This window comes from Lissotriton helveticus, chromosome 8, assembly GCF_964261635.1.
Source record: "Lissotriton helveticus chromosome 8, aLisHel1.1, whole genome shotgun sequence".
In the NCBI taxonomy this organism is placed as follows: domain Eukaryota; kingdom Metazoa; phylum Chordata; class Amphibia; order Caudata; family Salamandridae; genus Lissotriton; species Lissotriton helveticus.
In genome coordinates, this window is record NC_136069.1 from 407,502,049 (window position 1) to 407,527,728 (window position 25,680).

Consider the following 25,680-nt stretch of genomic DNA (forward strand, 5'->3'; position numbering starts at 1 on the left):
ATTGTTTATCTGTTGCTAGCTGCTAATAAATACAGCAACAAAAAAAAATACAATGACTGATCTAAACAAAGTAAACAAGCCTACAAGATAGCGTTTTAAACATCAGATATATTATCATATAAACTCTCTTAGGTCTTAGTTATAAACCTCTATTGATATTACAAAGAATATTGCACCGGGCCAAAAACTGAGCAAAATTAATTTACACTATGTTTTCTACTTACATAATAGACCAGAGGTTCTTAACCTCTGGTCCGGGGGTTCACAAACCACACTCAGGATGTCCACGACTGCTATGAATATTAAATGATATTATCAGATTAATGAAGCATATATAAATAAAACAGTAAACTATAAAACTGAAAAATGTTTAACTTTCTGTAAATGTGAAGGAATTAAAATTGGAGGCTAAAAATGATGATAGTATCCTCAGATTGATTAGTGGGAGCAACACAAGTGCTTCAAACAGAATATAGAATGGACGATGAGTGGCCTCAATTGAATTTAGAAACGTTCCAGCCTTCCAATTAAAATGTACTTTCTTTTTTTTATAGATTTGTGTATATTGATTCAGTAGGGTCCCCGTGTTCCAGTAATGATTAAGTAATGATTAAGTGGGGGTCCACCCAAGTCAAATGGAAGAACTACAGCACTAGGTAATAGAGAACACTGAATTTCTGATAATTTAACATGGCTCACAATGTTTGAAGTTAAATTTCATGTTCCACTCTGCACAAACTTACCAAACTAAATGGAGTGAGGTTGACTTCAGCATCAAGAGGATTGGCAGCTTATTGAAGTGGCCAATAAAAATTGCCCATTCAATGAATACCAAGATTTGCACTCACTTCGATCAGAAGAGACACACACCAGATAACCTGCGATGGACAGTAATCGAGGCACATCTTCAAATGAGTAAGAATGCCCTCTTCAGAAGAGAGAAAAACTGGACATACCGACTTTCCACTGATAAACAGGGTTTAAATGAGGAAATCCCTTGTAGTGAACTTAACAGATAAACCCCTCTCTTGGGCATCGGCACCTATTCCTTAATGGAATAACCAGTGAACCCCCTGTATGTACCACTCCATCAATAGACACATTGAGCCTTGACCTGCCATAAGTGTAGATACCCCATACCATCTGGGTGCACAGTGACAGTCTTTTCAGGCATCCAATTCATCCCTGGAAGGCCCCTTACACAACTCCCAGTGAAGCGCCCAGCACAAAGCAGGTGCCATGACTTGAATTTTAATTGTAGAACATAATAATGGTCATTGCCCCCTGTATTATGTACTGTGTTCCCAGTAAATGCCTAGCATAGAACCTACTCTTCAGGGTTACCTTGAATTCTCCTGATACAATATGGCACCCATCACAGATTCTTGCTTTTTGACGCGTCAACACAACCCGACACTAGCATTGCAAACTTGTGTATTCCCACGGTTTACCATATATTAATGGTCATTGCCCGCTTGATCCGAATATTATACTCCACGGAGTCTACACCAAAGTACAGAACCCAATCAGGGTGTTTTAATTTTACTTCTTCATGTTCCAACATGGCACCCATGGCAACTTCTCTTGCTATGACACATCATTTTGACGTAAACCACACCTTTACGGGGAAGCTGTTTGCCCCGCCTCTGCTTCTCACGCTTCTCAGTCCGATGCGGGTATTATACTCCAGTCCCCCGCCTCTCTGTCCCGATCTAGCGGAGCGAGGGTAGGTCGACCAGCGTACTAGCAGCAACGTAGGCAGGAGTACTTCGAGTTTGTTTTACTACAGGGGAGCTTCCCTACTTTAGGGCTCAGCCTGCACTTCAACACTTGACCTTAACTTTGGCATCATTTTCCGTTCCATGTGCTGCATGCCAGAACTCTAGGTAATTCTCAGTGGTACCGCCACCAGTATTCGATGCTGCAGGTGACCCACCCAAGCTGGGTGAGTGACATACTTTTTCTGCTACCACAGTGGTTGCTCTGCCAGCCTGCGTACCTCTGCCCTGAGATGTATCACTCATTTACCACGTGCTTCTTTCTGGTCACTGCGTTTTTCACTTTTTACTAACAGTAGTATTATAGTTCATTTCTGCATGTCGCTTTCTTAGAAGTCTTTTTAACCTGTTTTTATAAATTTGCCTAATGAACTGAACCATATGCTTCTGTCAGTCCATAACAACCAGGTACCTCACTGTTGAGTTATTTGTGTTCGGTTTACCCTGGATACTAACTTAGACAACCAACCATTGTGTAGATAGTTTATTTCACTTCTTTGGTCCTGATGAATTGCCCTTTGATCAGGTGAGAGCCCAGGCAAGAAACATGTTGACCTCGAGACTTGAGCCACTCCTGAAGATTACATTGGCAGTGTGCCACTATCGTTTTTAATTGAGATTAGTGAACTCGCTGATTAAAATGTATTCTAGAGTACCATTGCATCCCATTTTATCTGTTCTCACCCCCATCTTGCAACCACACTTCCCATATTCATCTAATCCACAAGGCCCCATACCAGCCTGCACTCTATGGCATTGGGAACAAAAGATCTCTAAAAAAGAGCCCCTCATAGGGAGCCCGTCAGGTATTGCAGCACTGATCTGATGAGGAGAACGCCCTATGATGAAGAATGACACCCAACTGGGTGTGTGAGGGCCTCAATTCCTAAAAATCTATCTTCCTCTTACCTTCCCTCTGACTATTTGTCAGATCCCTTCAATGACAGATGCAAGAAAACACTGGTGCATCCTACAAACCGGTGCAATGACTACCTCCACCGAGATTTGCCTTTAAACGAGCAAAGAAAAAGACATACTCGACCGCAGTACTGAGACTTCACCCAGTTACAGGACACTACCCCTGTGGTTCCTGCACAGTGCGTGCGCTCACGGATATCACCAAAGACATTAAACTCTCTGATACGTTCAAAGGGCTACAGAAAACACATATCAACTGCAACACCAGTAACTGGTTTTGCCCCCCCTTTGGACCTTAACTTAACACCGACTAGTCCTCTCCTTTCCCTCGTCTGTCCAGTTCTCGCCACAAACTGCATACCTTTTGTAGCAAGACATTCAATTTTCATAACAGCCCGATTCATCTCTCTGCCGACTTCTGCGCTGAAATTAACGAATTGAAGAGACAATTTCTGGTGCTCATATCCCAGCTGCGGAAGCAAGACCTCAGATACTGCCTGCTCGAGCCGGGGACTGTGGATACTCACACTTAATGAAACCACTACTGAAAAGGATGACATGGAACGACTGACACCCTGGAAGGTGGTTTCATAGAAAATGCGCCTCCATCCCAACACTCAATGCATATCCTACCTGCACCCGTTTCTGTTCTGGAGGATGCGCCTGATCAAGAAACATGTCTGGCCACTAACATCCAAAAGTGGTCTCAGGGCATTAAGCATGGGTGATGGAAACCCTCGGAAGCGTAAGACAAATCCCAATCGCAGCAAAAAACCTGAACACTGCAGCTGTTCCATGGACTGCCCTCCTGGTCGCTCCTACTCCAGTCTTGGGAGAGGTTTTCACATACCCTCTAACAACTTAAACCATTACGATACACTACCCGGGTGAATGCCTGGATCGGCACTCATGAACTGCCTCAACAGCTCCTATTGGAATTCAGACCCACCTATATAAATTGTACTTTTCTGTACTTTGTTATTGGACAGTATATTGTGCCTACCATGACTCTGTCGTGGGCTTCTGTCAGAAGTTACCCTGGCCCCTCATGTGCCTTCAAAGTACTCTTGGGTGTGGTCCCTGTGACTCCACTGGTAGGGCCACATTCCTGAACCTCCAAGTCACAGATTAGGTGCACTGAGAACATTAGTCTTATTGTTCTCTCCATACTCCCCCAGTTTCTCTCCTAGTTGCGGTATTAAGTTATTCCCGATTCCCCCATATCCCTAGGAACTACCCACAAGTGATTACAACAGGAACTACCCTCTCCGAGAGCCCAAACTTGGGCAGTCTATGCGATACCCTTTTGACCTGTGTCCTTTTGGCTCACTCACTTTGGTCATTACAGTGGTCTACCGGTACGTGATCTCCTTCACACACATTCCCCTCAACTTACTCAAGCCCACAGCTGGTTATAAGTCTGCATGATCCTCAGTCTCTAAATTGAGGGAACAGATACCACTGAGGGCGGCCTTGGTTATTCACCATATCCTCCCCTTCATGGGGGACACACGCACCCAATCACGCCATGGCAACACCTGGTGGACCACCTTTGTTGTCAGTATGGTCCAGCAACATTAGGGCCTCATGTATTACATCCATTGGAAAAAGAATCTCTGTTTTTGAAGGCTACTCATACGGATATAGCCCTCCTGCAGTAGACAAACCTGACTGCCGATGAGGGCTAAAAGGTGCGTAGGAAGTGGGACGGGAAAGTGTGCCATATGAATAACACAAACTTCCATACAGTTAAGGATGACTTCACCCTTAAGCCATAGAAAGAGATGGGTAGCAGCACTCATTCAAAAGTCACGGCCTGCAAAAGTACTGAAGACATGAATTGGGGTGGAAGTTATGTCTTTGTACAACTCAAGCTCAAAGTCACATATTTTATAGTGAGATCGATATACACCCCCAGTGGGAGAGAAGACTGGATTCCTAGCTTGCCCAATGCGAATCCTTCGCCTCTTTTGCAGCACTACAGAGCTCATGGGTGGAGACTGGAATGTCACTAGCGACCACTCTGGAAAACCCGACCCAGAAAGGATAGGGATAGATGCACCCTAAGTGACATGATTCAAGATCATGCACTCCAGGATCCCTGGCTCTTGCTGCATCCCGGGGTAAGAGAGTATATATATATGTTGCTTCTGTCCCAAAGGTATGCGTAAAAAAGACTATTTTCTGCTTGCACCCACCTTTGAGTGGCATTTGGGATCTTCCTCTATTTTCCTAGGTGAGGACTCTGACCACGACCTAATTGAGATCAAGTCTGAGTTTGATCACTGAGTGATTAAGCCACCCCATGGCATGTGGTCAATGAACAAAGCCTGTTATAGGGACCCTAAAGATAAGCAGCGCCTTTGCTCCTATCTCTGATGTTTCTTAGACGCCAATGCTGGCTCAGTCATCTTGACATGGACCCTGTGATGGGTGGGCAACACATGCCTATAAGATGACATGAGAGAGACTATACCCTAGCCAAATGGGAAGCTCAACGCTCTAATAAACATGCACACAGGCCCTTATCCTCTCACTCACAGAGATTTACGCCCAAAGACCCAACACAGTCCACTCTCACCACCCTGACCCAGGCAAAATACAACATGAACACACTACTTACAGCGCAAGCTGAGAAGTTCCTTTTCTGGCTGTTCTAACAACACTACAAGAGGGGTGAAAAGGCAGGGAGGATGCTGCAGAACAATCTCTTCCTTTCGTAATGCATGCTCTGACTTACTGTCCAACCTCCATGACATTCTGACGGAACTCCAAGCTTATTATTCTGCATTCTATACCTGAGGAACAGGGTACGTAAGGAATGGAGAATGATTTTGTGAATAAACAGCCAGTCCTGCAACTGAAAGAGATGCAATGCAACTTATTGGATCTTACCATCACGTAAAATGAGGTAGCGGTGTTCACTGACTTCATGCAACCTGTAAATCTCTTGGAGAAGACAGATTCGTTGCAGAATTCTATAAAACCACCAAACCATTGATAGTTTCAATGCTAACAACAGCCTTCGGAGAAGCCTTGCAACAAGGATTTGTCCCGGACTCTTTCAACAGAGCTAGGATCAACCAGACCTTGAAATCCACTTGCCTGCCCCAGCTATAGACCTATCTCACTAATCAACAGTGATGTCAAAATTTCTGTGAAGGTACTGGCAAATAGGTTGGGTAAATATATCACCACTCTCGTCCACCCATCCCAAGTGGAGTTTGCACCAGGACGGACATCTGCCAGTCACCTCCACACCCTACTACATCTGAAGTGGAAGGTGCAGAGTGATGCTGATGAGCAAGTCCTACTCTTGCATGATGCCGAAAAGGCATTTAACTGAGTAGAGTAGAGCTACCTCTTCCATGTGATGGACCGCATGGACCCCTAATTTACCACCCCAGTCAGGGAACTCGGCCTTCAGCCTCCTGTGGAGGTTTTCTTTCAACTTATGTCCCTATTCACAGGGAAACTTGGCAGGTATCCCCTCTACCCATTATAATTCTTGATTTCCCTTTAACCCTAAGCCATACCAATTCGAGGGTAAGACTGTATGTCTAGGACCCCCATTGTGAAGGGGGAACATACAAGTCTCAGAAAATATCCTGATCACACGGCTGTCCCCTGCCCTTAGCACGCACGCTAAAGGGGCTCATCAATTAGCCTGCCACCCTCTCTGGCTACAGCATCAATTGGTCCTAATGTGTAGCACTACCAATGACCCATACACTATGCACACAAGTTAGGCATATTACCTTTCAATTGGAAGAGCCTGAAGTTGAATTACCTATGGATTTTCATTAACCGAGGACTCGACAACATGGTACAGGATAACCTGATCTCACTAGAAGACTAAACTAAGAAGGACTTCCGAAAACGGCAAAGTCTATGACTATAGCCTTCTGAAGGGGGGGGGGGGTGCGGAGGGACACCTACCTGCTCCACCTGGAAGGTTTGTAAGATTAATCACCTTCATGATAAGCTCTATGACGATTCCCACAAACCCTTTGCAGATCTTCGCAGTTCGCCCAACTTACCCCCTCATAACTGGGGCGCCATGTCCAATTCACCCATGCCCAACCTACATCCTGCGAAAGGCGGCCTCACCATTGCCCCATTCTCCAATTCTTCAGTCTCTACTTACTTGGAAAAAGTTTAGAGGAACCACGTCTATACACCACTATGAGTGACCACGTCTTCTCCCGACCCCTCTCTGGAACCTTATGTACATGGTGGGCACAACGCTTACACTCCCAGTAAACAGTGGAAGACTGGGACACCCTGATGTCCAAACATGACACAGGACTATGTGAAGTCTGCCAGAAATTGAGTTATTTAAAGCTGACCACTGTTGGCATTGGTTTCTCTACAGATTACATAAAGCTAATCTGAGCCGCCACCTGAAATGCTAGTGCTGTGACCTAGAACCAGTAGTCATAGTCCACCTGCAATGGGATTACCCGACCCTGCAACAGTACTGGCAACATATCTGGCTCATGGTCCAGCGAACTTCTTATTTGAGGGGAACCCTATCAGCCCGCTTGGCCCTGCTGCATGACACAACTGACTTAGCACCCCTCCCCTCTCACATGAACACAGATGGCTATCTACCACCCTAGAGGTGGCAAAGGTGGGTATTCTCCGACTGTGGAAAACAACAAGGGCCCCCAACCCTGCATACCTGGATGGACAATATGAGTGAGATAGTGGCCTTTGGAAAAACGATGTACGCCCCACAGGACAAACTGGCACAATTCTAGGACCTATGTGGCAACTTCCTGTGAGCTGAGAAGGAACACAAACTAGGGGTAAAGGAAGAGACTCCCTTTCCATCTCAAAAGACTGCTCTTTATTCTGTGATATATCACAGGGAAGGGGACTCGACACATCACAGCAAGGGACATGGGGCTGATAAGAGAATCAGATAGAGTAGGCAGGGGGTCTGGTATTAACCTTTTGATCCACATATAACTGTGGCTGACATTGTGAAGTCTGGTCACTCTTATGAATTGTGTTGTGGACAATCAGCTTCGGAATCATGCCTGCTGTGAAAGACATCTTTCATGAAGGAAGATGAAAAGGAGAAGTACCCACTTCAAAAGAAGTGAACCCCAACATAGAACTTCAAAGACTCAGACATCAAATCACATTTGGTGTTTGGAAAACGCCTATAAGAAGGGGAGATTGAGACCCCAAATATTTGTTATCTGCTAAGCAGGCTGTGTAAGAAGGGGAAGCTCTGCAAGACTTCTGCCTGTGACCAGGACTGGTGGGAAAGTCTGCTGGTCTCCCTGCTGGGGTACCCTGTGAGGGAGAGGAGATCGTTGGAGGGTGCAAGGCCCAGTTAGGAGCCCTGCACGAGGATTCCCTGAGTGAGGTGTGAGGCTGTGCACAATCGGGCCTTCGCCCATGTGGAATATCAGCTCTGCAACCCTTGTATGTTGGGAAATGGCCACATTGTTCTCAGCCATATCGGAAGTGCTGGGCCGGGAAGCATTAAGCCATACTGCCGCACCGGCCAAGTATATCAGGGGAAGTCACTAGTGGGCCGAGTTTGGCCAGGTGTGCAGGATCTGTGACGGCCTAAATTGGTGACCGTGTGTTCTAGGAGGGGCCGCCATAGAATGGGAAATCGCCTAAGGAAAGTGTGCTCCCTGTTCAGAAGTACCACAGCAACCCTGTGTGCCAGGAAGCTGGGCCAGGGTGGGGTTCGCTGCTACTACTTTGGCCTAGGGTTCAGGTCATCGTCCCGGACAGAACTGCTGTGCCCAGCAGGTCAAGCTCGCATCCATGATCTGCATCCAGCGAAGTCCCAGAGGATCACAGAGAAGCCACTATGGGTGTTGCACTTTCGTTGGAGCTCCGGTAGGGAGCCAGATGATAACAACAGCACACCCCAGTTGCTTCTGAATATAGTATTCCTTTTTATGTGTATAACATATTACTCTTTTTCTTATAAAAGCAAGTATCGGATGTACATTGATTTATTGTTCATACTGTTTGCATTTTGAGTTATGAGCATGACCTGTATCTACATTCCCCTGACCCAACAGGGAGCCTTGATTGTTCGACCACAGCTACCACTGAGAATCAAGAGTGGAAGGGGTACTTGGCCCAGTTGAGTAAGATCTATTGTAGACTCCGGGAAATCAGTAGTAAAGGGCCACAACCTCCACAGTTGGAGATCAGTAACCCCTGCGTAACCCATGACCACTCTTATGGGGGTTCTGGCAAGCACCTATTGGATTGTTTTAGTGACAATGTAAAAATAATCTGTATTAATTGTCTCTGGTAGGACACCCTTGGCCAAGCCCAAAACATGGTCCTTATTCATCCTACTAGTCTTGTCTGCAACCTCAGTGCCTTGAACTCCACCTCCAATAAGCATACTGATAAATTGGCATAAGACTTTCACTGATGCCTCAGGGAAAGCTCTACAGTGCCATATCTAGGTTTAAAAAACCCAGAAAAGCAAACTGGAAACAAACATTGGCTAAGCCAATAGGTTGCGACTTTGGGCAAAAGGCTCTCGCCTTTGGGCCAATTGTTTTATGTTATGTTATGTTATGTTATGTTAAGGGATGTTTGTATAGCGCACTGTCACCGAGGGTATCATGGCGCTGAAAGGGTGCTGAGGAAGCAGAGGAAATTTAACGGGATTGTGGGAAGAGCCAGGTTTTTAGTGATTTGCGAAATTGAATGAGAGTGCCGGAGGTCCTAACTGGGAGAGGGAGAGAGTTCCAGAGTTTGGGGCCGAGGAAGGCGAATCTTCGACCCCCAGATCTACAGAGTTTGAAGGAGGGGACCACCAAAAGATGTAGGTGAAGTGATCTAAGATTACGTGAAGGACAGTAGGGTCGAATAAGGGATTTCAGAAAAGCGGGGGAAGAACCAGAGAGAGACTTAAAGATAAGACAGCCAACCTTAAAGGCGGCCCTTAGGCTGACAGGGAGCCAATGTAGTTTGACAAGGAGGGGTTTGGCGGACTGCCACTTCGGAATCCCGAAGGCCAGTCTCGCCGCCTGGTTTTGAATGATTTGCAGCCTGTTGATGGAGCATTTGGGCAAACCATAATAGATGGAATTTGAAAAATCCAGGCGGGAGAGAACAAGGGCCATGATGACTTGTAGCAGGGCATCGGGAGTGAGGAGGTAGGCCACCTTCCTAATCCTGCGTAGCTGGAACATGCAGGAGGAAACCACCGTCCCCACCTGCGGCCCGAGAGAGAGCCCAGCGTCAATAGTGACCCCGAGGCTTTTCACCGAGGCTACCGGGGTGGGAGGGGAGCCGAGCTCAGTCGGCCAGAAGTGTGGACCCCAGTAGACGGCGCTCTTACCCGGCAGGAGGAGCTCCGTCTTTCCTGGGTTCAATTTCAGCTGGTTCTGACACATCCACTGAAAGATATGGGACATAACTGCCTGGAAGGTGGGAATAGCAGAGGGAGAATTTAGAGAGAAAAGGAGTTGTAGGTCGTCCGCGTAATTAAAGACGCGGACGTCCCACTGCCTCAAAGAAAAAAGAAGAGGGCGAAGGTAAAGATTGAAAAGAACGAGAGATAGAGAGGAGCCCTGGGGGACCCCACAAGGCAGATGTTCCCTAGGGGCCCTGAATGTACCTAGGCTAAGAGACTGGAATCTCCCCGTGAGGAAAGATTTCACCCATGCCAACGCCAGGCCCTGGATGCCGGCCTGTTCGACACAGTGGAGAAGGATGTCATGGTCCACCGTGTCGAAGGCGGCCGACAGATCTAATAATACCAGGGCCTGGGAGGTACCCTTGTCAGCTCCATCTCTCAAGGTGTCCAGGACAGCCAGGATCACAGCCTCCGTAGAATGACCAGGACGGAAGCCGGCCTGGTTGGCCTCGAGGAAGGTGGAACTCTCGATGAACCCCGAGAGGCAGGCAGTGACATGGGCCTCCAGGATTTTTGAGAGAAAGGGTAGGAGAGAGATGGGACGGTAGTTTGCCGGGACGGCAGGATCGGCTCCAGGCTTCTTCAACAGAGGCACTAGAACGGCCTCCTTGAAGGAGCTGGGTACCGTCCCGGAAAGAAGAGAAGAGTTGAGCAAAGGAAGGATGCAGTCAGGTAAAGAATGGCAGATGTCCCGAAGTATGGAAGGTGGACAGTGGTCGTCAGGAGAACCAGACTTGATGCGGACAGCCAGGTTGGCTAGGGATATGGAATCTAATGGAGGGAGCTGAGTAATAGAAGAAGCATTATGAGGGGAAGTGACGGGATCAGCACCCAATGAAGTGACCGGGATAGTGCCCTTAATCAAAACAATCTTCTGTAAAAAAAAAGTACTAAGTGCATTGCAAGATTCCTGGGTAGGGGCCTGGGACAGGAGCGTTCTGGAATCAGACGTGAATTCGTCCAGAACTCTGAAGATCTCCTTCGACTTGCAGGGGGCTGACAGGATGCGCTCAGAGACATAAGCTTTCTTGGCTGCAGAGATTGCGGATTTATACTTTTTGCGGGCTGCCACATAAGTATCTCTGCTTGACGGGCAGTAGTCTCTTCTCCATCTGCGTTCAGATTGGCGAAGTTCTAACTGTAGAGTTTTAAGATGGGGAGTGAACCATTTATGTGAGTGGTTATGGCGAGAGCGAGGGAACTTGACTAGTGGGGCGAAGATGTCGCTGGCTGATGTAAGCCAGCTGGAAACTTGGCCATCTAGCTCGTTAATGTCAGGGTTATTGAGGGAAGGGGGACGTGTGTGAGACAGGTGAGTTAACAGTTTGGAGGAATCAGCGGCCTTCCACTTACGAGCCATGCCACCCTCCCGCGGGGGAATCCTAATCTGACCAGCCACAGAGATGGTGGTGTCAATAAGGCGGTGGTCCGACCACACACAAGGTGTGATGAGCGGGTGGGAGGGCTTCACCCCGTGGACCCAGATGTGGTCAAGTATGTGGCCACCACTGTGAGTGGGAGAGGTGACTAATTGGCTGACGTTTAGGCTCGAGAGACCTTCAAACAATTCAAAAGCATGGGGACCGGCGTCCCTGTGCTGAAACCAATAGTTGAAGTCCCCAATGATAACTATACGTGGGGACGAAGTAGCAATGCTAGCAAGCTGTTCAATAAACAGTGCGGGGAAAGAAGGCATGGACTGGGGGGGGCGGTAGAGTACCATAAAGGTAACTGCGCCCACCTCGGTTCCAAGACTGAAAACCAGGTTATCCACATCAGGGAGAGTCATAGAGGTGGGAGTGATAACCTGAATATCCTTTCGTATTACCGCTGCGACCCCCCCTCCGGGGCGACCCCCATGGCGGTTGGTGTTGAGCAGGCAGTAGTCAGGAGGTAGCGCTGCCAATATGTCCGGGAGGGAGTCGTCCGTAAGCCAGGTCTCAGAAAGTAAAAGGACATCAGGCCTTTCAGTCATGAGTAGATGGAAGATGTCAGTTTGATGCCTGACAAGAGAACGAGTGTTCAAATAAAGTAAGCGGATCTGTGACTCAGGAATAGTGAGAGAAGTGGGGGGAGTGAGCGGACCCAGGTGGGGGGGTAGGTTACCCGTGATTCCGAGTGCAGTAATCCACGTCCAGGTGTCAAACGATAGGGGGCAAACGGCAGTTCGAAGGTGCATGAGGGCGGGGGACGAGTAGGAGATAGTAGTATCCACATCCCTAGGCCCTGGGCCCGTCCTGGCGCGGACGGGCGCAGACGGGCTTGACTCTGGTGCGACTCCGGCGCGCCCACGTCGCGCCCGCTGCGCTCGTCCGCTGCGCCGACACATGAGGCCCGTCTAAGTAGGCGATGACGCCGTGGTGGGAGGAGTCAGGAGGGCGGGGTGGGGGAGTGAAGTAAAAAAAACACAAAGTATGCCGGTCACCGCTCGTAGTCAGCGGGAAGAGTAGAGTTTAAAGCTGCTAGCACTCAGCAGCAGGAAGACAGGCAAGGCTTAAGTTAAAAATGCGCTTTGCAACGCTCAGCGCGTTAGTCCTCAGCCCTCTGCCACAGGGCTTTGGTCAGACGCGAGGCGAAAGTGGGCGGAGCCTAAATAGGCGATGCCGCCGTGGTGGGAGGAGTCAGGAGGGCGGGGTGGGGGAGTGAAGTAAAAAAACACAAAGTATGCCGGTCACCGCTCGTAGTCAGCGGGAAGAGTAGAGTTTAAAGCTGCTAGCACTCAGCAGCAGGAAGACAGGCAAGGCTTAAGTTAAAAATGCGCTTTGCAACGCTCAGCGCGTTAGTCCTCAGCCCTCTGCCACAGGGCTTCGGTCATTCTGCACATCATCCCTGATGCTGTGCAGCATGGTAAAAGATATATATATATTTTTTTTTACACAGATGGACGCATAATTTTGTAGGTGCGTGCACAAAATGACACGGTCGCTTTTTTTTTCTTTGTAGTTACCGATCCGTTTTGGATCAGTAACCACAGAAGTAAAAAGCATGCAAAAACGTTTCATTTAAAGGAGGGGGACTAAATGAGAAAGGCGAAAGTCCATGGGCAAGGACGAAGCTCATAGGAGAGAAAACAACCTCTGGGAAGGAGGTGAAGAACATGGGGGCAAGCACAACATGGAGGGGGGCTGAAAGAAGTATATGTGAGACAGAAAGAAAAACAGTGCAGAGGGAGAGAAGAACATGAGTGAGACAGCTGGAAAACACATGCACTGTACTTAACTCAAAAGAAAAAGTAGTGCACGTAAAGAAAGCAGTGGAAGCATAAAAGACAGCCAATCAAAAGAAATATTTTAAAGAGGCTATACTCCATGAGAGAAACAAACACAAGACTGACAAGCTGGGGCAAGTGATTAATTTGAGCTGATGGTTTCCGGTGCTGAGCTCCGGCACTTATTTCACAAGTCGAGGGCTATAGAAGTTTTTTCTCCCATGGGGCCATTATTATTACAAAAGTATTTATTTTATTTATTTATAGAGTTTTGTATAGCGCAAACTTGACCCGAGGGTATGAGAGCGTATTACAGAGATAGCACAGCAGTAATTACACGAGTTACATATGGGGTAAATAAAAAATACATAGTGACAGTATAAAAAATAAGAACACAATGGTATGTGGATCAAATAGTTCGGATGTAGCAGAGGTAGGGTACCCATTAACTGGGGATTGTAGAAGCACAATTTTTCCCCCGAGGTATAGATACTCAGATGTATTTGGAGGGTGTGAGGTAGGAGCCTCAGTCCAGTCAGATGATTTAGGGGGGATGGTTTAATGAAATTCACTGATGGCTAGAATTATTTACAACCATTTGAAACCCGAAGACCATTAAACACGTAGTGCGTGCCACAAACATAGATAAGACCTAAATTAAAGTGTAGAAATCCACATATGCAGCTCCGTCTATTCTCACATTTTTGACATCTCAGGCGTATGCGCAGAAATGATGTACAAACTTTAGAACATGCTCTAAACTACACACACACTTCATCCAACATCTGCATAGGCCTAATCCCAACAAACACCCTGTTTAAATCATACACTCAGAACGAGACCCTGGATCCAGGTGCAAACAGAAGCGCTTTGCAACACGTCAGGGGTATGAAGAACTATTAAATGATGCAATACTATGCACCATACAAATCACCAAATAATAAAAAAGTAATGAAATTAATTTGTTTCAATCACGTATCCCTCATTCCCAGGGCTGTTTATACCCACATATTGCCCCAACAATAACTCTAATACACTAGTTATGTCCAAATGTCTTATTCATTACCTCCTCGTATGTCTTCCTCATCCAGTCTTTACTTCCGTAGACGTTTTCTTTCCCACAGATATCAATTGATTAGCACGTCTCAGAAAGACCCCGAATATGGCGGTCTAAATGTACTTGTCCTTTGGAGTGCCTGCCTGGTATGTCTTCAGAATGGCCCACCGTGGTCTAGGCAAGATGAACATGCATAATCACGTTAGTGATTTCAGAACAGCTGCCTGTCACAAAGACCATAATGTTCACTCAATTTTACTGATATCGATTGGATAATTGTGTCTGAGGCCTGCCACCTGGCTCCTGTGGCTGAGTTGGGGTGAAGCAAGATGTGACAGCACAGACGCAGGACAAACTTTTCTGCGAAGGCACCATACGTGCACAGTAAATTAAGAGTGTGTGCGCAGCCCACCTATTGCCTACCTTGCTGACTAGAAATGTACTGGTTGACCATAATTCTGCCCTTGTTGCTGTGCTGGTGACTCACCACCAACTTCAGTCGGACCACTCCGCCTACCATTGTGCTGCTCCGCACTAGATGTCATCGCCACCCTTACTGCTGAGCTGCGTGGATATGGCAACATTATGGGGTCGGGGAGCAGGTGGGAAACCAGCACGGCATGATAAGGTGAGTAGTGGACACTCGCCTGGCCTGCACGGATTAATTAAGGCACTAACCAGCTCTGTGGTGATCTGCTGTGACAAGCCATCACCCGTCGCAGAGCGGGTAAGCAAAGGAGAGAGATACCATGATCAGTGCTGGGCCATTGATGCATGTTGTCATATATGTGCTTTTGATAGAATTACCTTGAGGCCTTTGTATATTTCCCAACATAAAGGCATGGGCGTGCAATTGTGGCAGTCTTGACAATGATAGTTTGGTACAATTTGTGCATGCACGACGTGTGTGTGCTTTCATGTGTATCATCTTTTGAGCACACATGTTCAATGATTAAAAAAACTTGATTGTGAAGCAAGTGCAAATGGAAGACTGTGACCTTTACTAGAAATTTGGTTTTTCACATTTACCCCGCCAGTTTGTCTGACCAACATCATTTATAGGGGATTTGTTTATTCTAACCTGTGTTATAAATATCTATACGCAGACCCACACACACACACACCTGCTGAGATGATAAAACTTTAAGATGAAATAGCAAACAAAGTAGACCAATTAACTTTGTATTTTCATAAAGGGCACATCATAAAAGACACCCAGAGACTTATTACAAGTTTGGTGTTCCTCCTGCAGTCCCGCCATCGCTGCGCTAGCAGGAGGACCACAAAGCCCATGGTGCGCCCGCAAACATTATTCGGAGTTGAATCTAGTGCGGTTGGGAAGTGCTATGGCAGTATCACGGCGGCAGCCGTGTTTGGCTCATAGGAGAGCTTTAACAGCAGACCGCTGTAGTGACAGCACCTGCAACACATTCCTGCACGGTGTGGCATGCACCATATGATGCATGCCACGCTGTGCAGGAACAGGGTGCATTCCGTGGGGCACAACATGTGCCTCGCCCCGAATGCACCCCTAAGCCCAGAACCAGCAGGAGGCCCCATTAGGGCCACCTTAGTTGCATCTCTGCCACCCTCTTTGCGGGCTCACCGCCATGAAATGGGCAGTGGAAATGCAACTCGGAATATGCTCCTCGGTGTCAGCATATTCCTGCCCCTTTCTGCTGCGCGAGCACCGGGGGAACCTGAATCCCAGCGGAGGCGGCAATCTGACCTCCACACTTAAAATACGGCAGGTGGACCCGCAGTGGAGGCAGTGGTCAGACAGCCACCGCGAGAACGACAGTCCTATGTCTGCCATACTCGTAATAAGGCCCGAAGCCATTTAAACCGTTTTTCAAAAGGGAAAAATATATTTAAATTGCAACCTTTTGGTTCTTCTTCCAGGGTTCGATCCCAAAACAATGAAAAAGTAAAATGCAGTACAGCTTAAATTTAAACGAAATAGTTGTACAGTTGAGGCTGGCTTTAATAACTTTGCAGGTAGAATGTGGTTCAATATATACATTTAATTTTAAAAACAATATATGTTGATTTTTTTAATTTTTGTTAAATACAATGTGCATTGAAAATATTAACATATATTTGTCCTACGATATTAAAAACATGGGTAAATACAAACATTATTTGTAGTTTAGATTGGGAACCATAAAATTATGTATCAATGTGAACTGTTTTGCAAAAAAAAATTGTTTACACTCTGTACAGCCAGTGGGCTGAATCGTGGCACTTCTAACCTCTCTCCTTCCATAAAGGTCAGGGCAGGGACTGGATGCGGAGGCCAGAACTCATCCCACTACTGCCTCCCTCAAAGTGATAATCCGAAACTTAATTAGAGCCCTAGCAGAAGGCAACAGACTGTGTTGCCAGTGCTTAATCTGAGCCGTTGTTTGGAGGTGGAGCCCACGCCAACCAGCACTTAATTTTGGGGCCCAGCACTTATTTTTCCTCAACAAACTTTCATCACGAGCCACGGAGAGATAAACACAAAAGCGGAAAAGATGAGGCATAGAAAGACAATGAAAAAGGGAGAAAGCAGGGATGAAAAAGAACCTGAAAGAGTGAGACAAAGAGTCAGGGAGTGCCTAGCGGTGTATTAAAGCAGAGTTAGGTAGAATCAAAACTAAGCAACCTTGGTATTTGGCCGATCAACCTTCGATGGCTCTGTCTGCGCTCCTCTGAGCTACGGTTTGGGCGCTGCACTTATTCTTTCGCAAATTAAGCACTGGCTTTGACACGAATAATAAGCAAGCAAATGAGAGGGACTCGACAGCCAACCAATGGTAAGCAATAGGCGGGCTCCAAGACGCTGTATGTTCTTGGTAAGCCCACTGTATGTCCCGCAACATATGCACAGTCTATTAGACGAGACCTATAAACAGCTTTGGGACAAACTGAGCCAAGATTGTAATTTTTTTACACCCACTGTAAATGTCACTTAGTCTCTCCAGATCCCTTCTCACACAAAAAGATCCACATATACATACCGGAAAAAGCCATGGTATCCAGTTTGACAGCAAACTATGCCGTTCATCTAACTAGTTGGTATATCAAGGTAGCCCTGTTTCAACTGAGTGAGTTCAGCAAATACTTCCTTTACCACTGCCAGTACACTCCACACCCCCTTATTTAGTAGCTCTTGCCGACTTCAAACTTGAAGCTGTCAGGGGTCCTTAACAACGGCATTTCAGAATAGGAGCTGGGCTAAGTCTAGCATAGGGCCACACCATCCATAACGAGTCTGACAAATAACTGGTAAATGATGATCCTCAAAAGAAATGTCAACATTGGTCTGGCAACAGATAATCATTGTTTCCTGTACAAAGAAATAAACGATAACAGTTCTTCATGCACACCCAAACATGTTACACTTTTAAGACCTCTGTTAGTATCAGACACTATTCTTCTCATTAACCAACATAAAGAAAGCTTTACTACCCAATACACTGAGCAAACAGATCTACACTGAATAAAAACCAATTACATCAGATAATGAGTCAATGAGAAATCCAAGACTGTTTACACAGAACGCCCAAACTCTCAACAATAAGAAAGTTAGCTTAATATAAACAGATCAAGTGGTTCTAATCAACAAAGCAAGAATACTGGTCACTGACAAACCTGTTTTACTAGCTGCCAACTCATACCAATCAAACAAAATTACTCGCTGCACTCCCAATGACTTTATAATACTATAATACTAATAATTTGCTTACAAAGAAATGTTTTCAAGTTTTGATTCAAAGTGCGTCCTCAACCTTATAGGTTTCAGAGCAATGTTCTATAATTTGAAACAAGCAACAAGAAGTCCGGTTCCACCATAGGTGGTTCAAAGGAAGAAAACATATCCCATAGGTAAGATTTAATACTTAAGAATTAAAAAAAAAAAATTGAATAGACAATAGGATATAATGTTGCATTCGCTAATAGCACTTGTATAATGGAGACCTAAGGAACTTAGCCACAAACGCTCAGCTTTTAGATTATTGCTGAATGTCCTAGGGAGGGGCAGAAAATGGAGTATGAGTATTGCTCATTTGCTAACCGAATTACATCATTCACATGGTTGGTGGTAAAGTATTTAAAGAAGAAACAAATGAATACATGGAGAATAAGAAGCTAACACAGTTATCTTTGCGGTGTCATTCTTTAGGCGGCAAATAAGAATGCACAGATGCAGTAGGGATAAAAACCTACAACACCGCTCGCAACAAATTAAAATCAACTCCTGTCTCTCGAAGCCAACAAAAGTCACACTTGGGGTCCCGCAAGGCTCGATCCTCTCCCCGTCCCTCTTCAATCTCTTCATGGAGCCCCTCACAATCATCTTGAAAAAAGCGGGAGTGAATTACCACCTTTACACTGATGACACCCAAATCGATTTCAAGATCAAGTCACCCAGCGACATCCGACACCTCAATGTCACTCTAACCGAGATCCGAACTTGGTAACGCCAACCACTTAAAACTAAACCCAGATAAAACGGAACTAATCCTATTCTCTCCAAAAAGCTACCACCGACCAATCCAAGAATGGCTCAAGAATCTGGTTGCCCTAAACTGCCCCCTTGTCCTATCCGACTCAGTTAAGTCTCTAGGCATCACTCTTGACAAGAACTTATCAATGGAGGCCCACATCAAAAACTCTGCAAAAAGTGCTCTTTTCTCTCTAAAACACCTCATGAAATTAAAACCTTTTCTTCCCCATGATGACCTCAAGACAGTAGTCCAATCCCTAGTTCTCTCTAAAATGGAATACGGGAACACCATACTAACAGGGACTCCTAAAGCTCACCTAGCCCCTCTAAGGGCAGTGCTGAACATGGCCGATGGACTCATATCTGGAGTAAAAAGATTTGATCACATCACATCGGCTCTCAACTCCCTCAACTGGCTTCCCATAGAAGGGAGGTGTATTTAAAAGCTGGCCTGCATCACACACAAAACTCTTCACTCTCCGGCCCCCAACTACCTGAACAACAAACTGGTAAGAGCAGGTCAATCCAGAACACGGAGAAGCTCCAACTCACTCCTCCTTATTCCTCCGAAACTGAAAAAGAAAACCACCCAGTACCGATCGTTTTCTGGCAACGCGCCCAGGATGTGGAACGCTCTCCCTAGAGTCCTCAGATGCAACCCCTCCTTCTCCGGGTTCAAAAGGGACCTGAAACTCCATCTCCTTAACAAATTCTTTCCTGACCAACGTCAACTAACCTAGACTTCAATATCCAAGTTGACTCTTCCCTCTCTTGACATTCAATGATAGTTGGTGATCGGTCTGTGCGAACCACCTTTTTTCTTTATTCTCTCCCCCTCCGATGCACGACGTACTTATTTTTCATGCTGTATTCTTTTTTCTTATCATCTCAGGTTTTGCTCCCTTGCCTGCCTACTATGTAATGCAATCTCCTTCTGTGTTTTTTTAACTGTGTGTATGTAAAGCGCTCTGATTCCTACGGGTCAAGCTAGCGCTATATAAAACTTTTAAAATAAATAAATAAAATACATGCCAAGTGTGTACGAAAGATGCAGAAATGGGGTGTGTTAACATAAGACATTTGAAGAATGGAATATCAAATTGGTACATCGAAATGCTTCTAATGAGTAGAGTTGTGCGTTGAATTTACAATATCTACCCATGCAGTGTATCATATTTCTTTCGCCCTTATCTACCCACCACCAGCCTAGCCAAGTTTCTCAGGTCCATGTGTAACTGCTCTAGAGCAGTTTTTTCTTTGCATTCTTGGACTGGTCTCTTGTTTAGCCCACTATTATAAAATCAGAACTATACATCCCTGCATGCTAGGAAAAAAAACTGGTACGGGAGCAGCTAGCTATTCGCGCATGGACCGGGTTAACTTTCCAGCTATGCACCAACCTCCGGTTTAGAAACTAAACAACCTTTGAAAAAGAACATTTAGATTTTACCTTTCGCACTTCATCCAGCACCACGTCAAAGGATTTCTTGTCCATTGTTGGATATCTGTTAGCGGACTCGCAATTGTTTCAATGGCTCGACAAATCAATATTCTAGGAACGGTGATCAAAAACACGATCACCGAAGACAGGATAAATTAAAATAATAGACAGCACCCGTGCTTCTGAGTGCAGTGCCCTCCTATGTTCGTGGCACATTAGATGCAGAATGCTTCGTTTCTCCAGTCACTGGCCGTGTGGTGCTTCGGTATTCTAGGAAGCAAGACAAGAAACTCTAAACGCATTGCGTTTTTGTATTCATCGGGGCAGGACATTCTTGACAAAAAGCTTGCTCCCTTTCCGGACAATGGACAGCAAAAGCGTTACCAGGGTTTCAAAGCGATGGACACGAAGGCTGCTAGCTGTCCGAAAACAAACAGTTCAATGTGGGAATATAAAAACAAAGGCAGCTCTAGGAGAGCGAAGCAGTATGAAGAGGTGAGGGCAGCTGTCAGGATAGAGCTCCAGCACTGTCCTTCGTTAAGGTGGTTCCCATTTCCAACTGCATGGCGCGAGGCAGAAGGTGCGAAAACACTTTCCAGGAATCACTTTGCTCCAGACTGACAGTGCACGAGGAAATAGCTAGGCCTCTTTGTTTATTACCAGAGTAGTAAAGCACTTCCCAGACCTGGAGTTAGCTGTGCTTCCGGGTCGCGTAGGCGGCTGTAAATGGGATTATCACCCATATTCAACGACCGAACATTCGGCACAGTAAGAAAGCTATCACTACAGTGCAGCACGTTTATATCAAGCGTACGATAAATCACATTTCACTCTTTGTTCCATGCTGAAATGTATTAAAAAATATATATGTTCGTGTTACTTTTAAATGATGTAAGCTAGAACATTATGTTTGACTACTTTCAATTTCTTAGTAAGCATGGGGAATTAAACAGAATATGAGATTGTCAATCAAAGTGACAAAAAATACTACATATAGGTATCTGATGTAGACTTAAGGCCAGTGATCACATCAGACCCCCTTCCAATATGGCGGCCTTCCTCACCAGAAGCGTCCGTGGACGCCTACAGCAAAAGTAAATAAAAAAACGAGTGTTTCCGGGTCGTGACCAGAGCCGAACGATGACGATGGGAAGGCATCAGCATTCAGCTCTGATGGGGACTAGTCTAACAGTGGCATTTTTTTGATCTCTGGATGCCAGTTCAATGAGTTTCAATGCTTAAAATATCATTCTAGAAATCGGAGTATTTCGGGCAAATTGTCCTTTATTAATTGTAAACTGAGAATAAAGTACAATTTGCAAATCTCGAGAAACATTGTTTTTCTTCCCTTAGAAGTGAAAGTGCGGTGATTATCCATCGATTATTTCGCTTCTACTTGAGTGATGGAAGGGGCAGAAAAAGGGGACACTTGAAAACACCTTATTTTTTTTTCCGCACAGGTGCCTTGTACACAATTCAGGTTCTGTTGCGGGCGACACATCTTTGCATACATCCCGCCCCTGGGTGCAGCAGAGAGCTCATGTGCTTTTGCAACACTGGTGTAACCCGCTCTGCCGCTCACTATACCACAACGAATTGGCTAGGTGCTGAATCGAATTAAATGACAGTATCGGGCCAGGGAGAGGTTCTCCAGGATAGCAGTGAGAGCCGCTCTTGCGTGGGCGGTGCTAAGGCTTTCCACATGATATATCTCTTGGCTTGGGAGGAAGTAAACAAAGGAGTTGGCAGTTACTGTCCCGTGAGCTTGTAAGCTTGTGGTGGTGGAAACACTTGCAGGATGCGCAGGGGAAGTCTTTTTAGGTAGAGCTCTTGGAACGAAAGGCAGACGGGATGGCTCGTACATCCTGGTCTCGTGTCTTTGCCGTGGCGGCGAGTGTTCTAGGAATGCTGCTACTTTTGAACTCTTATGTACCGACGAAGGTGAGTGTTTCTGTTTAACTCGGGTTAGTCTGGGAGTGGCACTGGGAGTTTGAATAGCGCCTGGATTCCCACACGGTTGATTAGCAGCCCTTTACAAATACTGATTGATTGGCTGATTGCCGCGTGGTAGTCAAAAGGCATGCTTTCTCCAAAATGTTCCTTGTCTGCCTAGCTTACCGACCCTGATTTGCCAACTCTATCCCTCGTGCACATTCTAAGTAGACTCGGTGCACCATTCTTTCCAGCATATTATATCAATCAATGAATCAATCCATCAGATTACTTGTAAAGCGCTCTAATTACTGTGAAGATCTCAAGGCACTGAGGGGAAGGGGGTGATGCTTCTGTTCGAAGAGCCAGGTCTTGAGGAGTCTTCTGAAGGCGAGTAGGTCTTGGGGTTGCCGTATGTGGGTGGGGAGGGTGTTCCAGGTCTTGGCGGCGAGGTAGGAGAAGGATCTGCCGCCGGAGGTCGCACGTTTGATGCGGGGGACAGCGGCGAGGGCGAACCAGTCACCTGTATCAACTTGTGAATGCGTTGGACAGAAAGACCAGCAGACTCGCGCTCAACCCAAACATCGATACCATGCCAACACTTGTCACAAGGACACCTCTGATGTTATGAAATATGCAGGAAAATACAACTCACTTGTGTTCCTGAAACACGATAAATTACACACACACTGACCTGTCCACCGTTACACATGTGTGATGTCTGGTGACTCATCAGTCTTTAGGCCACTGTACACCAAGCAGTGCTAGTGGAATTACTTGGTCAGGCTAAGACACGATTGTCTGCAACATGGAAGCCCTGCCCTAAGTCACATGCTGACGTTTCTGTCGTACCTCTTTGAGCTGCATGCACATTGTAACTCCTTAATTGCAAATGCTTTCAGCGTCTGGGTAGTGAAGGACAGTTTCCTTCCGCAGTCCCACCTTAGTTGTGAGCCATTTGGCTTGAGTTCTTCCAACAATACTCCAGCGGGCACACATCTATTCATGATGGAAGGGTTAGTACAAACGTGAATGTCTCAGTCCTGATGATGATCACGTGCACCTCAACCTTTGGGGTTCGAAACGTAGTCATCATTATAACTTTGGACGAGCTTACTTTACTCTGAACAAGGGAATTCAGGGAATTAATTACTGTAACTGTTTCAAAATCTTAAACAAAATCTCAGAGAGCCATTGCTTGTTACCTGCAGCACCAAAGTCTTATAGCGCTTTTTGCTAATTTGAATCAAGTGAACGCTACGCTGCTTCACCTTTCACTATTGTATCACCCTTTTGGAAATTAAGCTATGATCGATTATAATATAAATGCTTATTTTGATTTGAAGCCTTGTTTTTCTTTGTGGGTCCAATATGTGTTTTTACATTTAATGTAATTCAATTGCAGTTCAGTTTGCTGTTTAACAACTCAAACCACTGCTTTAAATGGGCCGGTTCTGTCTGGTGCTGAGTACCGGTACTTTTTTAGGTCTTGCGACCTATCGATGCGCGCAAGCGCATCGAGCGGAGCGAGAATTCAAGTAGCCAAAATCCTCGTCAAACTAAGGCCTTTCCGCTGGCGTTTTCTTGAAGTTCACGTGAACCACGTGATCAAACACGAACGCGCATCAGCCTCCCTCCCTCCTAATTGTATTTGCCGCACAGCACATCAAAGGGCTTCGCCCAGCGTGCGCTCTGCGGCTTCTCGGCTTCTCCTCCCCTAATTAGTCATTTTCGCCGCTCTCCCCACTCGGGCCCCCTCCCCTGCCCGCCGTGTCGCATTTCTCCTCCCCCCTCCCCTTCTCTGCCTTCCTTTCCCGGCGCACGTTCCATGTGTTTTCATTCATGAACCAAGACTGCACTGTAGAATTATTGAAGCTTCACTAAGTTTAAAAACAGCCCTTTGTGATTAACTTTGCAAGCATGAGTCACAGTCATGCCAGCGGTGGGTATTTAATGGCAAGTTGGGTGTAGGTGCTTTAGGGAACAGGAAGGCACGGCAAGGAGACATAAGTAATCCTCTGAAACATAGGATTCGTTTTTATGAGCTTTCTTTTGATATTACCTAAAATGCAGTTATTTCATTTTCGTTGAGGGTTTCAGCACAGTTTTCAATAAGCTTTTCAGAAAATCACTGAAATTCAGCTGCAGCCACGGACTTTTTCTGTACATTTTTTTGTTAGTTTCCTGGTCTGACGTTATATGCGTTTTAAACATTAGAAGGAGATCTGCTCAGATTTTCATTACTATGTTGACGTTATGGATGTGCAGAAAATTCAATTTTGTAAAATGTTATTTCTTGTTTATTTCCTCTCTACACAATGTGAATGTCCAATGAAAATCGTTCATATTGGCAATAACTTTATGAACACTGTAGTGAATATCCCTCCTCTCCCCAAGCCCAAAGCACCCATCTCGAAAAGAAAACATTGTCCAGACGTTCTGCCTGTATTACACCAACTTGCACCACTCCACTGGGCCCATGTTCAGTGTCACAGAGGGGCATTTGCTATGCTTACTGGCAGCCCTGGCAGTACATGTAGGCCCGCTCAGCTCAGCCAGCATGTCTGTGTGCTGTCTGCAAGTCTGTCTGTGTGATGAAAGGGAATGAGAAGGCAGTGTAAAAGAGTCCAGTCCTAGCCTTCAGGGACCTTGTGAGCAGGCGCAGCTCACTACAACCTTGTGAGCACTTCTTTTGGCAGTGCTGCTTCCCACCCATTCCGAGAGGCCTGCACAGCTCCAACATTACTAGTTCATGCGGTGCCGCCCCCTAACCTCCCCAGCATTCCCCTCACTAGACCATTCCCTGGAGTCAAGCCTTAATCACTTACAACCTTCCGCTCGAGACAAGCCCGCGCGTCCTTCCCCCAAAGCCCTGTCGTGCCCGTGCCCTCCCTCGATAGGTCCCCCGCGCCTCTCATCAGACTCCACGGTGTACTAGCCACTGCCGCGCGAGGGAAGGCTGCCTCACAGGGACTGGGAGGGAGACACCCAGGCAGAACAAGCATTGGCATTGTCAATAGGTCTCGCTTGTGGGACCGGACCTTATAAGTATTTAGTTTTGCAGCACAATATCCTTGTTGCATAATTGGATATTGTGCTGCAAAACTAAATACTTATAAGGTCCCACAAGCGAGACCTATTGGCAATGCCAATGCTTGTTATTTTGAGAGGGAGAGTACCTGCGCTTCTCAAGAGTGACATGATACTTTTATTTGGAGAGTACCTGCACTTCTCGGAACAAGCAGGTACTTTACTACAGGGTACCTGCACTTCTATTTTTCCATTTCAAGCACTGACTCAAACCAATTTTAGTTAGTTAGATAACATTTATTTAAACTCACAACATAGTAATTTTTATGGCAATGAATCTGAAGGAAGAACTGTTTTTTTTAATACTAAATCACATCCTTAGCAGTCAGAGACAGAACCACTGTATG

The 25,680-nt window shown here is 46.1% G+C and overlaps 2 protein-coding genes across 5 annotated transcripts in view; one reads left to right on the forward strand and one right to left on the reverse strand.

Moving 5' to 3' along the window:
- Window positions 1-21,025, reverse strand: part of PROSER1 (proline and serine rich 1) — a 209,071-nt gene extending 188,046 nt beyond the window's left edge. For 2 of the 4 annotated variants that reach the window (XM_078657238.1, XM_078657236.1), the window contains exon 1: window positions 20,321-21,016. In XM_078657238.1, the coding sequence (XP_078513364.1) occupies window positions 20,321-20,365 (45 nt within the window). In that variant the 5' untranslated portion in view covers window positions 20,366-21,016. Of the gene's footprint in view, window positions 1-14,387; window positions 14,553-20,320 lie in introns of all 4 variants that reach the window. The other 2 variants (XM_078657239.1, XM_078657237.1) reach the window with 2 other exon arrangements.
- Window positions 21,026-21,822: 797 nt separating this feature from the next.
- NHLRC3 (NHL repeat containing 3) overlaps window positions 21,823-25,680 on the forward strand; it is a 139,435-nt gene continuing 135,577 nt past the window's right edge. The window contains exon 1 of the mRNA XM_078657242.1: window positions 21,823-22,252. Coding sequence (XP_078513368.1) covers window positions 22,163-22,252 — 90 coding nt within the window. The 5' untranslated portion in view covers window positions 21,823-22,162. The remainder of the gene's footprint in view (window positions 22,253-25,680) is intronic.